General features: G+C 38.5%; 1 protein-coding gene across 1 annotated transcript in view; it reads left to right on the top strand.

Annotated features, from left to right (window-relative positions):
- The window catches only part of LOC114239698 (kin of IRRE-like protein 2), a 198,986-nt gene that overhangs the window by 171,428 nt on the left and 10,290 nt on the right, over positions 1–17,268 (top strand). The window contains exons 8-14 of the mRNA XM_028170043.2: positions 1,264–1,408; positions 2,016–2,146; positions 3,105–3,264; positions 9,093–9,244; positions 10,176–10,395; positions 10,806–11,021; positions 14,748–14,885. Coding sequence (XP_028025844.2) covers positions 1,264–1,408; positions 2,016–2,146; positions 3,105–3,264; positions 9,093–9,244; positions 10,176–10,395; positions 10,806–11,021; positions 14,748–14,885 — 1,162 coding nt within the window. The remainder of the gene's footprint in view (positions 1–1,263; positions 1,409–2,015; positions 2,147–3,104; positions 3,265–9,092; positions 9,245–10,175; positions 10,396–10,805; positions 11,022–14,747; positions 14,886–17,268) is intronic.

Genomic DNA, 17,268 nt, shown 5'->3' with positions numbered 1-17,268 from the left:
GATTACTTGGTGGCTGGATAGTTCACAGCTCGTTAAAGAAGCTATTCAGAAGGTACTAGTTTACAAAGGGGTCTTGAATGATGATTTCAGGGTAATTGGGCAAGATCACCAGCAATGATTACTTGGTGGCTGGATAGTTCACAGCTAGCTAAAGAAGCTATTCAGAAAGTACTAGTTTACAAAGGGGTCTTGAATGATGATTTCAGGGTAATTGGGCAAGATCACCAGCAATGATTACTTGGTGGCTGGATAGTTCACAGCTAGCTAAAGAAGCTATTCAGAAGGTAATAGTTTACAAAGAGGTCTTGAATGATGATTTCAGGGTAATTGGGCAAGATCACCAGCAATGATTACTTGGTGGCTGGATAGTTCACAGCTAGCTAAAGAAGCTATTCAGAAGGTAATAGTTTACAAAGGGGTCTTGAATGATGATTTCAGGGTAATTGGGCAAGATCACCAGCAATGATTACTTGGTGGCTGGATAGTTCACAGCTAGCTAAAGAAGCTATTCAGAAGGTACTAGTTTACAAAGGGGTCTTGAATGATGATTTCAGGGTAATTGGGCAAGATCACCAGCAATGATTACTTGGTGGCTGGATAGTTCACAGCTCGTTAAAGAAGCTATTCAGAAAGTACTAGTTTACGGAGGGGTCTTGAATGATCATTATCGTTTGAAAACTTAATTAGTACGTACGTAATTTTTCGTTGTAAGGAGGTTTTATAACAATTTCCATAATATTATACGAATTAACTGTTCTATTACAAGATTGAGGAGGAAATAATCAAATATTGAAATCACATTCAATATAATTGAGTTTGTTTAATATTTAATTATAATTTGTACTTCAATATTTCTATCGCAAGCTAATTATGTTCCTTTTTGTTTTTCTCGATCGTAATATCGATAATAAATACGCTTAATGAACTAAATATACTTTTATTCTGTATTATAATTACTCTGTTAATACACAGTATAATTGAATATTATAAAATAGCGGTAATATAAAATTTCGGTAGGCAGCGGCTTGGCTCTGCCCCTGGCATTGCTGAAGTCCATGGGCGACGGTAACCACTCACCATCAGGTGGGTCGTATGCTCGTCTGCCTACAAGGGCAATAAAAAAATATATATAAAATAATTTTGTAGCTTTTACTAAGTTACCATTAGTCTTTCAGAATGATTTGAATTATTACTGTTAAACATTAAAGGAAGGCTGAACATCAAAACACCATAACAAAAAAAACTAACCGAATGAATTTTCAGGATTCGGACGACCGCAACGAAACCGTTTCCGTACTGCGGTGGACGCCACAGATGGGCCACAACGGGCACACGTTGACCTGCCGGGCGGCGCATACGATTCTCGACCATACCACCATAGAAACAAGCATGAGTTTAAATTTACACTGTGAGTGTATCTGTTATAATATATTTCGATGCGGATTCCGAAGCAAGGTTTTGTTGTTTATTTTTGTTATGATTTGAATTATTGTGAAGTTTGTTCGAAATACCTAGGTGAAATATAAAATATCTACATTCGATATTTGAAAGAGATTCATTCTGACTACATGGAATTAGTAAGTACAAACTGTAGTCAAATAGGAACCATAATAATATCAAAAATATAGTGTCTACTAGAGATGCCATCATAATACTCGCTATACTGTTGGCCTTCCTATTCGCCTAAGGGGCTATTCCAGTTAAGCGAGGACGAGTAGCTCACAGGCTCAACCTGAATCTTTAAAGACTAGCCGTAACAAGAGCAAAGCTCCGTAGAATGTATCAGCAAAAGAAGACTCAACCTACAGCCAATACACAAATATATATAGAGTATTTCTGTGTGTTTTGGTTTCTATCGACGCCACATTTATGATGACCATTTCGGTGAACACGTAATAGCTAATTTTCTGTTTGAAAAATACATCCCTTAATACCACCACACCAGGCATCTTATACTAAAAAATGATTACTGATTTCGTTCGATAAGTTATAAAGTTCTGTTTATATTCATACAGACGTACCGATAGTTAAATTAAGACTCGGCTCAAAATTGAACCCTAACGACATTGAAGAGGGCGACGACGTGTACTTCGAATGCGTGGTCGAAGCAAATCCACCGGCTTACAAAGTTGTATGGGAACATAATGTAAGTAAAAATGATTCTTATACATTTGATATTACGTTTCAAATCATATAGTTTCAGGAACGTTACGTTAAATTTATTAGATTTGTTTGAAATTAATTAATTATGTAGGTATTTATAAAATAAGTGTAGCTATGTGTTACTAACGGAATGATTTTGTTTTTTTTAAGCTATTGCATAGCTTTTATTACGGGCTTTGAGTGCGGCGACGGAATCAAGAAATTCCGTAACGAAAATAAAACCTAACACCCCGACTCCGCCTACCATGTAGCTCGCGTTCAACATATTCACACGTTCCGCTTGTGTAGTGTTGGTGATTAAGCGCGCGGCGTGACGCCGCACTGCATGCGCATCATGAAAAGTCTGCCCATCTCTCCCTCACACGGTCTAGCTTATGAGTGTGAAGGGGACAGTTAATGTTTTGCTTTTGTTAATGTTTATAAATATGGCGTGGTCTTATTTTATTATTATTGTTTTAATATGAAATTATTATTGTATAATTATAATTGCAAAAGTGATTAAAAAAATGCTATGCAATAGCTTTACCCCTGCAGTCCCCGAGTGCCACACGTGTTATTTTTTTTATTGCATAGTTAAGTGAACTAGCTCACGGCCCACCTGATGTCAAGTGGTTACCGGAGCCCATAGACATCTACAACGTAAATGACGCTACCCACCATGAGACATGAGTTGTAAGGTCTCTTTTATCAGTACAACGGCTCCCCCGCCCTTCAAACTGAAACGCATTACTGCTTCACGGCAAAAATAGGCAGGGTAGTGATACCTGCCCGTACGGACTCACAAGTCGTCCTACCATCAGTAATTACGCAAATTATAATGTTTGCGGATTTGATTTTAATTACACGATGTTATTCCTTCACCGTGGAAAACAATCGTGAGCGTTTGTTAAGTACGTATTTCATTGGAAAAATTGATATCTCTCAGCCTGTACTTCTTTTAGGGTCAAATAATGGCACACAATCAACGGGCCGGTGTTATAGCTGGACCGGCCCATTTGGCTCTGCAGAGCGTCGCCAAAGAACAATCTGGAAGGTATTCTTGTACGGCTTCAAACGTCGAAGGCGACGGTCGATCGTCACCATTCAATCTCCAAGTTATATGTGAGTAACCATTGCAATTACACCACTGACTCCTGTTCAGGATATATATTGACCGGTTGATTAATAGCTATGAATACATTAGCCCATTTTAATACCTCTTGAAAAATAAAGACACCCTCTACTTTACGATTTGATATAAATTCTGAACTCGCTCGCTTTGCTGATCATAAAGTAAAAAACCACATATTAAATTTGAACTTGCACTTTGGACTAATCTGGAGGATCTTTCTTGAATTAATCTAAATCTACAAATCAATTTAATAATTAACAAATAAAGTGAAGCTTTGTCAATTTTGATTCTTAAAAATATGCGCTATAAATATACAAGAAAGGTAAGTGGGAAAAATTAAAACTACTTTTACTGCTTAAAATTTGCTTAGTTATTCAACTACTACAGTATCTCCTCCTAATTACACTGATTTAAATTATACATTTATTTGGAAAGAAACTCTGAGTTCCTTGGTGTATTTCCTCACTGTCGAGACTATATTTTGATGCGTGAACTCATGGCAATCTACTCTTATGTAGGTTTATTTCAATAAAATATTTTAATGAATTTATTGATTCAAATATCATTCTTCCAATAGGGTTAAAATTTGTCAATGAGTTTTTTTAATACGCAAATAACTTCATGAGACGTTTAGTAAGATTTTAGTTCAAATATTATGAAAAGTTTTGAAACAGCCCACAACAAAACTTGGCAAGGCTTACGTAGCTTTTTTGATTGCCTCGATTTCGTTGCTTCGATCCCAACCCCTAAAATTGCTAAAGAACGTACAAAATCAATTAAAAGTTTCACGTACAGTTTTAAAATAGTTCAACGGAGACTATTATTTCTAAAAAAGCTAACGCGATAAAACTGTCATTGAGGATATTAAAGTAAAATATAAATCCATTAACGCGAATAGCAGATAATGACTAATAATAAAACTATATTTCCATCGCACGATAACGGTAAACACGCAAGTTGCGGGACGGTTTTTAGTGCAAGAGTTAGAATGGGTTCAAATTAAAATCGGATGTCGCTATCCGATTCTTTAAGAATGCTGATCATTACACGGTATGTGCTGTGAGGAGTTTATCTTCTGTTCTTTACTATAGCACATCACTGGAGCTACGTCCACGCTATCTTGAACTACTGTTTTCATTCACAATACGTTGGCAGAGGTCTTTTTTGATAATTATTATCCAATTCTAACAAACAAATGAACTGCCCTTCAAGGTGTTTCCCGAACAATTTGACCTGTCCTTCTTTAAATGAAGTTTAAGGAGAAAACTCAACAATACGCTGCGACTTGGCAGGCTAACAATAAAACGTACTAGTAGGGAACCAAATAACTCATCCTACTCAAGCCATTACCAATGTAAATATACTATTTTTGACGAAATTCCAAGCAATTCTATTGTTACCAATCTTAAAGGTAATTGAACTCTTTTTAATATTGCCTCGTATCGATCATTTGACCTCTTGAATTACCTTGCAAAATAGAATCGTTCGATACCTTTTTTTGTGACAGAGGAAATTTATTTTGATATATTTAATGATTTGATATATGATAAATTTATTTATTTTTTTATAAACTTAAACCTCAAGCTAGTTGAGTTGTATGTGTTAAGTATCAGATGACTAATATATTTTTTACTATTCGTAATTTGACAAGTATGTACTATGTAGGTAAACTAGCATGTTACTTAATAATTGAATGACAACAAAGAAATTAATTAAAAATCGTATCGTACGGAAATATCGTAACGATTAATACTAGTCTCTACTCGTGTTTAACCGTGTAACTTAGGAAAAAACGTTTTAACCTACGAAGTAGTGTAGCGTGAATATTATTCATGTAATTAAACTTCACAGGAAATGAATAATAACTTAGGGATTATATTTTGTGACTAGTAACTTTAATTTTTTTATTAAAACGCTGAAGAGGTAAATCTCATTTAATGTGGAAGAACTAACGAATATCAACGTCAAAGTCGTTATACTGCTATCGAAGCCCACCTTGAGACGTAAGACTAATGTCTCAATTGTATGGAAGAGGTTACAGCCCCAAGTATAGTGCTTTGCGGCAGAAATAGGCAGGATCGGCAGAATACCTCCTGCATGGCATACTAGTAATAAGCAGAATAGCTAAATGTACGCACAGGGAAAGTTGCTAGGCTAGTAAGGCGTAGTAAGCTACGGATGATTAAGATATTTTGTTAGTCTGAGTTGTTTTAAAGTGGAAATCGTTCGTTGGATTTTTAAGTCTGTCATTTGTTGTGGTGACGCCAACCACGGACGGTTTGGCGTCCAATGGAGGCCGGGTACTGAGGAGATACGTGATCCTCGTAAATTGCCACCTTACATCCCAGCCTGCCTCGGATGATGTAAAAAAAAAACAGTATAGGATTTATACCTTTTTCTATAATGCCAACCATTTTTTGTTTATTTATGTAGCTAATTACGAGCTCTAGTGTAAGAAAAAAAGCAATTAATAATAATAAAAAAAATACAAAAAAGTGATTAATATTTAGAATAAATCTAAATCGTAAGGTGTCAGTAATTATGGTCCAAATTCAAATAATAGAATTCGCAGAATAAATATTATGACGACGTTGTGTAAATTGAATAGTTGTCAGCCCTATGGTAGGTAGGCACTTAAAGGCGATATTCCAAGACTTTTCTAAAAGAGTACAAATTAAAATAATCAATAAATAACCAGGATTAAAACGTCGAGCGGAATACACGGCGTGTCGTATAAAATCGTCGTTTAAATCTCGGAATTTCAGTAAAGGAAATACAAACGGCATCGCCTGTCAAATATATCACCGATGATCGCAGAATTGATAGTCGTACTCATTATTTTATAATCGTTTTAAACTGATTTACTTATTTTGTTTTAAATATGTTACAATTTAAAAAAATAACGATGATAATGTCAGTATTATTGTTAAATTGCCTAGTCGACATTCTATAGCGAACTCAGTGCCAAGTTGGTATTAATCGCTGACCGAAGCTCATAGATATCAACGACGTAAATACTGCCTGCCACTCAATTTTTTTTTATTTTTTTTTATTGCCTTTCTAGGCAGACGAGCATACGGCCCACCTGATGGTGAATGGTTACCGTCGCCCATGGACTTCAGCAATGCCAAGGGCAGAGCCAAGCCGCTGCCAAACTTTGAGACATGAGATCTAACTCTCAAATTTATAGTACACCAGTAAAACTGACGTATATATGTATATACTTAGTCTGGCCATAAATACTGTTACAATAAAAAATAAACAAAAACATTTGAATTTGGAATCTGTCATTTTTATATGATTGCTCATTGAGTTTTCTCATTTTGGCGCCAATACATTGTACAATATTTTGCGATATTAAAATGGAGTGGGGTGATAAAGAGAACCGAATCGCTGTGATTGCATTACACAAAGTAGATATGGAGCCAAATGCAATTTTTAAAACTCTCCAGACGCTTGGTATTAGTAAAATGTTTGTGTACCAGTACGGCTACTATCACGGTCGCTCAGCTTTTGTCCACATTACCAGCATACGGAATCCCCGAGGGACTCTGTAAGCTGATAACTGAATAGCTAGCTTGTTGGATGGGTGGAGAATCACAGTCGTCGTTAATGAGTGCTTCTCTGGTGCTATGACCATTAACACTGGTGTTTTATAAAGTTCGGTGCTCTCCTCCTGCTCTTTATCCTGTATCCTGTCACTGATGACATGTTATATGCATTGCTGCATGGCATGCATTGCTATGCTGACGAAAGCATGGGGGATGCGCGATATATCGAACATCAGCATCTCTCTCGGAGCGCGATGCAGGAGAGATGATTAAAACTTGTGTCTGAAGTAGAGAGCTCTCTGGAGAAGTCTCCGTGGGGTGAAATGAATTTAGTTTAATTCAACCCGCTAAACCACGTTTACTGCAAAGAAGGACCCTTTTGTCTGGTGCCGCAATTCCAAGAAGTATCCCTGCAACCTTTCACGAGCATTCGGATACTTTACCGTTTTCACAGATCGTTTGACAAGAATCTAGGCTTCTTACATTCTTATTAGTACACCAAAGCTGCAATGAATCCCATTATATCCTAAAGTAGGAGCTTATATAAAGTAAGCGGGCTAAAGCTAGAGCGTTCATGGTATTCGAACGAGAAATCCATTCATAGAGGTCCACGCATTAAGGGCATTAATTGCAACATTGGTACTCCCCTTTCCCTTGTGATGAGAGATCACACCTTAATATTTTTCTAATCTAATCAACCAAAAAAACTGGTCGTATAATGTCTCGTAAATGCACACGAGTAGGTACCACAGTCCTGCCTATTTCTGCCGTGAAGCAGTAATTCGTTTCAATTTGAAGAGCAAGGCAGCCGTTGTAGAGTTAAACTGAGACTCTTGTCTCAAAGAAGGTGGTGGAATTTACATTGTAGATGTTTTTGGGTTCCGGTAATCACTTAAACCCAGGTGGGCCGTGACCTCGTCCGCCCACCTGAGCAATAAAATAAGTAAAAAATAAAGATCAAACCAGAATCTGGCAATCCAACTGTACTCATTTTTGACACCGCCCAACATAATAATATCCTGGTCGATTGCGGACTAATTCAAATCGTAATGTAATCTAATGTAGTAGTAGTGTAATAATGATAGTATAATTATGACAAAATGACATACAATTTAAGCGGACCATATAATAACAAGATTAAATTCTCAATCAAAGCATCCCAGTGAGGCTCAGCTTCGATTAATATTGTAATTACATAGTCCATAGACTAGCTAGATGTTGGTTCATATGCAATGCATCATCGAATTGAAGGCGACGGGCATAACATCACACGCCATCGACGCCACAAATTGAATGTGTGTTACGTGGTGCGAATACCTTCAAACCAATATACATAGAGAAACATAGTTATTTCGAGGATACGAGCAACTCTCTTGTAAATTGAAAAAGTGACTGTATTTATGATAGTATAGTGATGTACTAATGATACGGCGTCTTATGAGTCCGCCGGGCTCGTATCAATGCTCTGCCTATTTCTGCCGTGAAGCAGTGATGCGTTTCGGTTTGAAGAGTGGGGCAGTCGTTATACTTTAAAAATTGAGACTTATAACTCATGTATCAAGATAAGTAGCCGAATTTCGTGCTGTGTGTCTACGGCCTCTGATAGCCACTTAACGACAGGTCGGCCATGGCTCAAATACCCTTCTAAGCTATGAAAAAACAGTTGAAACTCGAATAGCTGCTAAGGTTTTAATAGGTCGTAAAAAAATATAACAGTTAGTCGTCATGTTTCCAAGATTTAAATCAAAATTTTAAGAAATTAATGTAGTTCCTGTTTCTTTGCGCTTTTCCGAGCTCTACACATTATTTAAATAAATTTACTTTCCCTTACCCTTAGTATTACTTTACTTAAAATTTTGACCTTAATTCGGAAGAGAAAATGAATAAAGTTAACTTAGGAAAAAGGTAAAAAGCTTGAAACTGCTTGTCAATTTTACCTGTTTCTGGTTTGCTTGCACAAAGACTTTTTTGACCTTTTTTACCTTCACCTTGTTTTCTTAATTAATATTCATTATCTAAGTATCGATTAAGTTAAACGTCTACAAGAACTTTTTTATCTAAGGTTTAAAATTTCAATTTAGATTCAGGTACTGTTATTGAAAATTATAATTCGGTACCTTCTTGAAATGTATCAGTCAACATCATCCGATCACTAGACGATACGATTTAGTCTCATGAAGAGATAGATATAATAAAGTAAGCTCCTTTCAAATTAAATATTTGTATAATAGTTCTATTTAAAAATAAATAATATTACCTTTAAACAGATAAGCCAGTTTGCAAAAACCAACACACCATGGTCGTCGGAGCTGCTATCAATGAACCAGCAAGCGTGAAATGTGATGTCGACGCGTTTCCACCCCCTAAGAACTTTCAATGGACTCTCAATAACTCTATGGGCACTGTGGATATAGAACCAGTAAGTTATAAACCAGTACTTGAAATTCAAAGTAGATATCCAACGTAGTTCAAACCTTCTTAAAAGAGTTTTGGTTTATTTAGGGAGTTGTCGTTAGAGAAAATCAATTATGATCGGAATTTAAATACAAATGGAATGCTGCTTATTGGTTATCACTTGAGAAAACCTGGACCGATTGGTATTTTTTATCTTAAAGTGTTCATAACAGTATAAGGTTAACTAATTTCCATTAACATGAGAGAAGGATTAAAATTTCTACATTTAGACTCGTTCAATGCAAATAATGAATCTATAACTTTTTTGTTTTGCTTTGGACGAGAAAATATCTTAGAGTGTATATGGTGGAAATTCATATCTTTGAAAAGATTACCACCTCCCATCAAAAGGTCAAATATCTCAATTGTAAATACAATAAAGGTTATACATATTTCAAAGTTGAAGTGGGAATGCTTCTCGTTCGACTACAGGATAATCATACCGACATCATAATATATGTACACATATAATATCTATATAATCATCATAGTCGTTCATGAAGAAGAAGTGTAAGTACATATTTTAAAAATAGATGCATTTGCGACAATTAATTTTGAGACGATTGTAATGTGCGTTTTACATACTCGTAATTATATTTATTTTGCCACGAGTACTTGACAAAAGTAAATCATCTGGTGTTACACCAATGAAAACTAATTTACAAGTCTCAATTCTTATATCAAAAGATTTGAATGTGGATTCCCAATGTGATTTATATCAATTTATTTCAAAACAAATTAATTGTAGACAGAGGTTTGTTTGTTCTTCCATACATTTTTGCCCAGAAGCTATCACAACAGACACGACAATTATTTTAAATTAATCTCAAGTCGAACATCTGTATGTACGAAATGATTTGTTACAATATTTACATTTTAATTTGTTTTCCCTCCAGAGTAAATTTACGGTTGATAATATCGGCCGATCAGTCCTCACTTACACAGCGACAACGGAAAGTGATTATGGATCGTTAACTTGCCGAGCCACAAACATGGCTGGACAGCAAATGGACCCATGCCGATATACTCTGCTCCCAGCCGTAAAACCGGATCAGCCATTTAATTGCACCACTTTAAATTTGACTGACGATTCTGCTGAGCTTCGATGTGTTGCCGGTTAGTGATTCGTGGAAAGCAAATTTTTTTATAAGAGTTAGTCACACAGCCTATTATATCGGGTTATCGGGTTATATAAGCCCAGACCACAATGTGTATCCCATCACCAACCTGCAATATAAGAACGAGGCTAGTTTTTACCCTAATACCGGAATATTTTTATATTCTATTGCAGGCAGACTTTTAATAGACGCAATAATGTCATTATTAAGAAATAGAAATGACTGGGGTGGGGAGTATTTATAAGCAGGTACTACTATTCTCGAAAGGTAGCCGTCAACATTTGTTGAAATTATAGCCATTATTCTTATTGCTTTCACTTTAAAATTTGAGTTAACTTATAAATAAGTTTCTTCGTTGAATAATGTCTTAAAATTTAATCCCAAAATGATAACAAAAGCATTTCGCAGGTTATGACGGCGGACTTCACACCACATACATTGTGGAAGTATGGGAGACAGGAAATCTAATAGCAAACGTGTCATCATCAGTCCCAGTTTGGAAATTAGATGATCTTGGTTCAGGAAAAGCGTTAAAATTGTACTTCTACGCACACAATGCCAGGGGAAGGTCAGACATCACCAAATTAAGAGTGCATACTTTGTCACGTTTAGCTTTACATACTGGTGAGTTGATATGACGTGTAATTTTTGTTCTCCCTACAATACATTATCCTTTAAATCATCTTAGTTTTTAAATCGTTTTAGCCTAAAAGATGTGGACTTTTGGATAGAATTGAAACGTAGAATAAAGCCCCTATCCGTGACGATAGGATTTTTTAACGCTTACGGTCTCACAAATCAACGTGATCAGGTTTCTGACTTTTTGCGTGACCATCAAATTGATATCTTTTTAGTGCAGGAGACCCTACTTAAGCCCGCGCGCCGTGACCCTAAAATCGCGAACTATAACATGGTCAGGAACGACAGGCTCTCTGCCCGTGGTGGTGGTACCGTCATTTACTATAGAAGAGCCCTGCATTGCGTCCCGCTCGATCCTCCCGCGCTCGCTAATATCGAAGCATCAGTGTGCCGAATCTCACTGACGGGACACGCGCCGATCGTTATAGCGTCCGTTTATCTTCCACCGGATAAGATCGTTCTAAGCAGTGATATCGAGGCGCTGCTCGGTATGGGGAACTCTGTCATTCTGGCGGGCGACCTAAATTGTAAACACATCAGGTGGAACTCACACACCACAACCCCGAATGGCAGGCGGCTTGACGCGTTAGTCGATGATCTCGCCTTCGATATCGTCGCTCCGTTAACCCCGACTCACTACCCACTAAATATCGCGCATCGCCCGGATATACTCGACATAGCGTTATTAAAAAACGTAACTCTGCGCTTACACTCGATCGAAGTAGTTTCAGAGTTAGATTCAGACCACCGTCCCGTCGTTATGAAGCTCGGTCGCGCTCCCGATTCCGTTCCCGTCACGAGGACTGTGGTGGATTGGCACACGCTGGGCATCAGCCTGGCTGAATCTGATCCACCATCGCTCCCGTTTAACCCGGACTCTACCCCGTCTCCTCAGGATACCGCTGAAGCAATAGACATCTTAACATCACACATCACCTCGACATTAGATAGGTCATCGAAACAAGTTGTAGCGGAGGACTTCCTTCACCGCTTCAAATTGTCCGACGATATTAGGGAACTCCTTAGAGCTAAGAACGCCTCGATACGGGCCTACGACAGGTATCCTACCGCGGATAATCGTACTCGAATGCGTGCCCTACAACGCGACGTAAAGTCTCGCATCGCCGAAGTCCGAGATGCCAGATGGTCTGATTTCTTAGAAGGACTCGCGCCCTCCCAAAGGTCTTACTACCGCTTAGCTCGTACTCTCAAATCGGATACGGTAGTAACTATGCCCCCTCTCGTAGGCCCCTCAGGCCGACTCGCGACCTTTGATGATGACGAAAAAGCAGAGCTGCTGGCCGATACATTGCAAACCCAGTGCACGCCCAGCACTCAATCCGTGGACCCTGTTCATGTAGAATTAGTAGACAGTGAGGTAGAACGCAGAGCCTCCTTGCCACCCTCGGATGCGTTACCACCCGTCACCCCGATGGAAGTTAAAGACTTGATCAAAGACCTACGTCCTCGCAAGGCTCCCGGTTCCGACGGTATATCTAACTGCGTTATTAAACTTCTACCCGTCCAACTCATCGTGATGTTGGCATCTATTTTCAATGCCGCTATGGCGAACTGTATCTTTCCCGCGGTGTGGAAAGAAGCGGACGTTATCGGCATACATAAACCCGGTAAACCAAAAAATCATCCGACGAGCTATCGCCCGATTAGCCTCCTCATGTCTCTAGGCAAACTGTATGAGCGTCTGCTCTACAAACGCCTCAGAGACTTCGTCTCATCAAAGGGCATTCTCATCGATGAACAATTCGGATTCCGTACAAATCACTCATGCGTTCAACAGGTGCACCGCCTCACGGAGCATATTCTTGTGGGGCTTAATCGACCAAAACCGTTATACACGGGAGCTCTCTTCTTCGACGTCGCAAAAGCGTTCGACAAAGTCTGGCACAACGGTTTGATTTTCAAACTATTCAACATGGGCGTGCCGGATAGTCTCGTGCTCATCATACGGGACTTCTTGTCGAACCGCTCTTTTCGATATCGAGTCGAGGGAACCCGCTCCTCCCCACGACCTCTCACAGCTGGAGTCCCGCAAGGCTCTGTCCTCTCACCCCTCCTATTTAGCTTATTCGTCAACGATATTCCCCGGTCGCCGCCGACCCATTTAGCTTTATTCGCCGACGACACGACTGTCTACTATTCTAGTAGAAATAAGTCCCTAATCGCGAAGAAGCTTCAGAGCGCAGCCCTAGCCCTAGGACAGTGGTTCCGAAAATGGCGCATAGACATCAACCCAGCGAAAAGTACTGCGGTGCTATTTCAGAGGGGAAGCTCCACACGGATTTCCTCCCGGATTAGGAGGAGGAATCTCACACCCCCGATTACTCTCTTTAGACAACCCATACCCTGGGCCAGGAAGGTCAAGTACCTGGGCGTTACCCTGGATGCATCGATGACATTCCGCCCGCATATAAAATCAGTCCGTGACCGTGCCGCGTTTATTCTCGGTAGACTCTACCCCATGATCTGTAAGCGGAGTAAAATGTCCCTTCGGAACAAGGTGACACTTTACAAAACTTGCATAAGGCCCGTCATGACTTACGCGAGTGTGGTGTTCGCTCACGCGGCCCGCACACACATAGACACCCTCCAATCCCTACAATCCCGCTTTTGCAGGTTAGCTGTCGGGGCTCCGTGGTTCGTGAGGAACGTTGACCTACACGACGACCTGGGCCTCGAATCAATTCGGAAATACATGAAGTCAGCGTCGGAACGATACTTCGATAAGGCTATGCGTCATGATAATCGCCTTATCGTTGCCGCCGCTGACTACTCCCCGAATCCTGATCATGCAGGAGCCAGTCACCGTCGACGCCCTAGACACGTCCTTACGGATCCATCAGATCCAATAACCTTTGCATTAGATGCCTTCAGCTCTAATACTAGGGGCAGGCTTAGGGACCCCGGTAACCGTACTCGTCGAACTCGACAAAGAGGTCGACGTGCAACCTAACCCATGCATCAGCCCGCTGAGTTTCTCGCCGGATCTTCTCAGCGGGTCGCGATTCCGATCCGGTAGTAGATTCATTCGCGAAGCAGCTACTCTTGAGCTGTTAGGTCTCCTTCGGAGGCGCTCGGGTAGCTGTTAGCAAATCCCACCTCTCCTGGCTGAGCCTTTGCTCGCCCACGTGTCCTGGTGAAACTGGAAAGGCCTTCGGGCCACCAGTAAACTTTCAATCATAAAAAAAAAAAAAAATAAAAAAAAAAAAAAAAAAAAAAAAAAAGAATTGAAACGATGCGATCAAGCTGGTTTTCGAATCACGCCGATAGGCACATTTTTCTAAAGAAAGACTTACTACAGGTTACTATAGTTTTTTTTTATTGCCTTTGTAGGCAGACGAGCATACGGCCCACATGATGGTGAGTGGTTACCGTCGCCCATGGACTTCAGCAATGCCAGGGGCAGAGCCAAGCCGCTGCCTACCGACTTTTCCGATGATGGAATAATATGGTTTAATAAAAATCTTTTTAATCCTAATGTGGCTAACTGGTGGCTGATAGCCATTTAACAATATTACTTACTTTCTTGCTATCCAGAATCTCAATATCTTGTAGCACGTCTTGTAACGTTATAGCTATGGCTATCTTTTTGACATTATAATAATATTAAGGATCGTTTCGCATTAAGTAAATATCATTTTGAGCGAGATAATGAAATTAAAATATCATTTAAAACTATTGATTTCTTCGTAGAAGCGAAGACCACGGAAGTCCAAATTGACAGGAATTGGCTACTTGCGGCAATCGCTGTGGCCGTTTGCGTGTTGGTCGCAACTATATCTCTGGCTCTTTGGGCGAGAAGAAGACAACATAGACCAATGCAGTATGAAGGTAATTATTTATCACTAGGTGACCCGACACACTTCGTAGTGCCTCAATCGATAAATAAAAGACCTAAACTTTTCTATAAAATAAACTTAAAACAAACAAACGGAATCCGTCCGACGCGACGGGGGACACATCAAAGGAAAAACAAAATTGTTATTTTTATTTAATTCCGAGCATTTTCATATTTATCTACCTTTTAAACCTTCTCTGGACTTCCACAAATAATTAAAGACCAAAATTAGCCAAATCGGTCCAGCCGTTCTCGAGTTTTAGCGAGACTAACGAACAGCAATTCATTTTTATAATATATAAGTATATAGATTATTAATCATTGACTTCTTGATTATTATATTTTTAAATGTACTGCAGAAATGGGTTAAACAGTGGTGGTACTGAGTATATGGTCTCTTAATACATCCGAATGTTTTACAAGCGATGCAATGATACTTAAACCATGTAATGTTATTATTATAAGTGTGTTTGTCGTGATAGAGACTGTATGTAGTACGTGCTTGATTGAAATTCAGTAGTTTTTTGTATTTCAGCGAAGATTTCTATTTATTTTTCTATTTCTTTCTATCTCAGCTCCCACATAAATAATTTTAACAAATGGGTGTATTTCATATTCAGTGATATTCATTGTGGAATGTGGCTCAGTTTATTTAGCTTCCTCATTTTTAAATAATATTTCATCCTATACTTACATGCTTCAAATAAGTGTATTTTAATATGCTACAACATTATTTTTAACTCAACCTATAATTTTTCAAACTAGTAAAGATAGTAGTCAAACCATTTCTAGTTATCTTCATCCTGAAATAGTTATGATTTAGTTGATGTTATAGTTTCCGTTAGTTAAGGCTTAAACTCGATGAAAGAGTTACTCGATACAGTTGATTTCATTTAATTTTGATACACGATGTACCTAATAGTAATGCGCGGTCGATGAGCCAATTTAGAAAATCCTCAGCTTCAATTGATAATTCATTCAACTCACCACAAACAAGCGTATAATTTTGGAACCCAAGTAATCGAATTGATGTGTGAAAAAGAAAAACGTTAGCGTTATTTAAGATTCGTAAATCTGTGCATCGTATTTGGACCCAGAAAACACGGAAAAGCAATAAAATTCCGCATTCAGTACGGTGCAGGAATCAATAGGGGTTCGCTCGGCGCGGAGTTCTCACGAGGACGGCGTTTCCGCGTGACCAGGGTTTTCGACTACGCCTCTACACGGCTGCATTTGATTTATGTCCCTCTATATTTTCACTGGAATTGCGGACGTCACGTCAACCTACTTGGACATTTTTATTAACTTCCTCGGCAAACGACTGCCTTTTAACATTAAGAGTAAAATTCAATTTCAAAGTGCAATTTTAAGTTTTCTTACTCATTTTGAAATCGATGGTCTTTGAATCAACTCTAAAAATATATGCGACTGATATTCATTGATATTGGTAATTTTAGGAGAACAAATGATAAAAAATTGTGTTCCTTAGTTCAATCTTAGGACAACAAACTAGCATTGATCCCCTGCTTATTACCTTGGACGACTACTGTTATTTTAATAGAACTGTAATTAGATAGTTGCGTCCAATCACTCTTCTTCCGAACTCATCTCAAACAACTTTAAACGCAGACAAATCGTTTTGTCCGAATGTTGGAAAGGCGAAATAAACACGCTAGTACTAACAAAGAGCCATACATCTTAGGAACCACTACGGGGGTAAAAACGGAGTCGCTTGAATGATGGAAGTTTCCACTTGACCGAAAGATAGAGGAAGCGAATTTTAGATACGTAACTTTTGTATGGGGAAAATATACGTCACGTGAAGTATGCTCACGAATGGTCACGGTTACACTCTGTTAATTATTTATTTAATACGAGAGACCCATGTGCTAAATCCCTTTGCTTCGTCTACCTTTGGAAGTACTCTTTAAGGATCGATTTCAATTAAATACCTCCTCGGTACGTAAATTTAATGGGTAGTTAAATCAAGCTTTACGTTTTTTATTCAAATAGAATAATGGGCTTTATCGTATAAAATTTAAATAACCAAGCTTATTGTATTCAATTGTCACGTTCCATTTAGTTTCAATTTGGTAAAAGGTCTATAAATTTGGCATAGCCGGCTATTGTTTAATACATTGCACGAAAAAATAATATGTTGTCAAAGCTACTAGATTTGAGTAAGTTTAATTGGATTAATTTTAATTTAATATCTTATATTTTATTTAGCGCTACCTCAGAAGAACACGGCAAATTATAATTGTTTTTCGTGGCACAAGATATGTATCTAATAAACTAAATGGCAGCGTTTCAAATAGTAAACTCTAGTCGCGCGTCAAAGCTGACAGACATAATTTTCTTTTTTTGCTGTGTTGA

Source organism: Bombyx mandarina, chromosome 13 (genome assembly GCF_030267445.1).
Source record: "Bombyx mandarina strain Sakado chromosome 13, ASM3026744v2".
NCBI classification, from domain to species: domain Eukaryota; kingdom Metazoa; phylum Arthropoda; class Insecta; order Lepidoptera; family Bombycidae; genus Bombyx; species Bombyx mandarina.
This window is presented reverse-complemented; position numbering and strand designations above follow the sequence as displayed.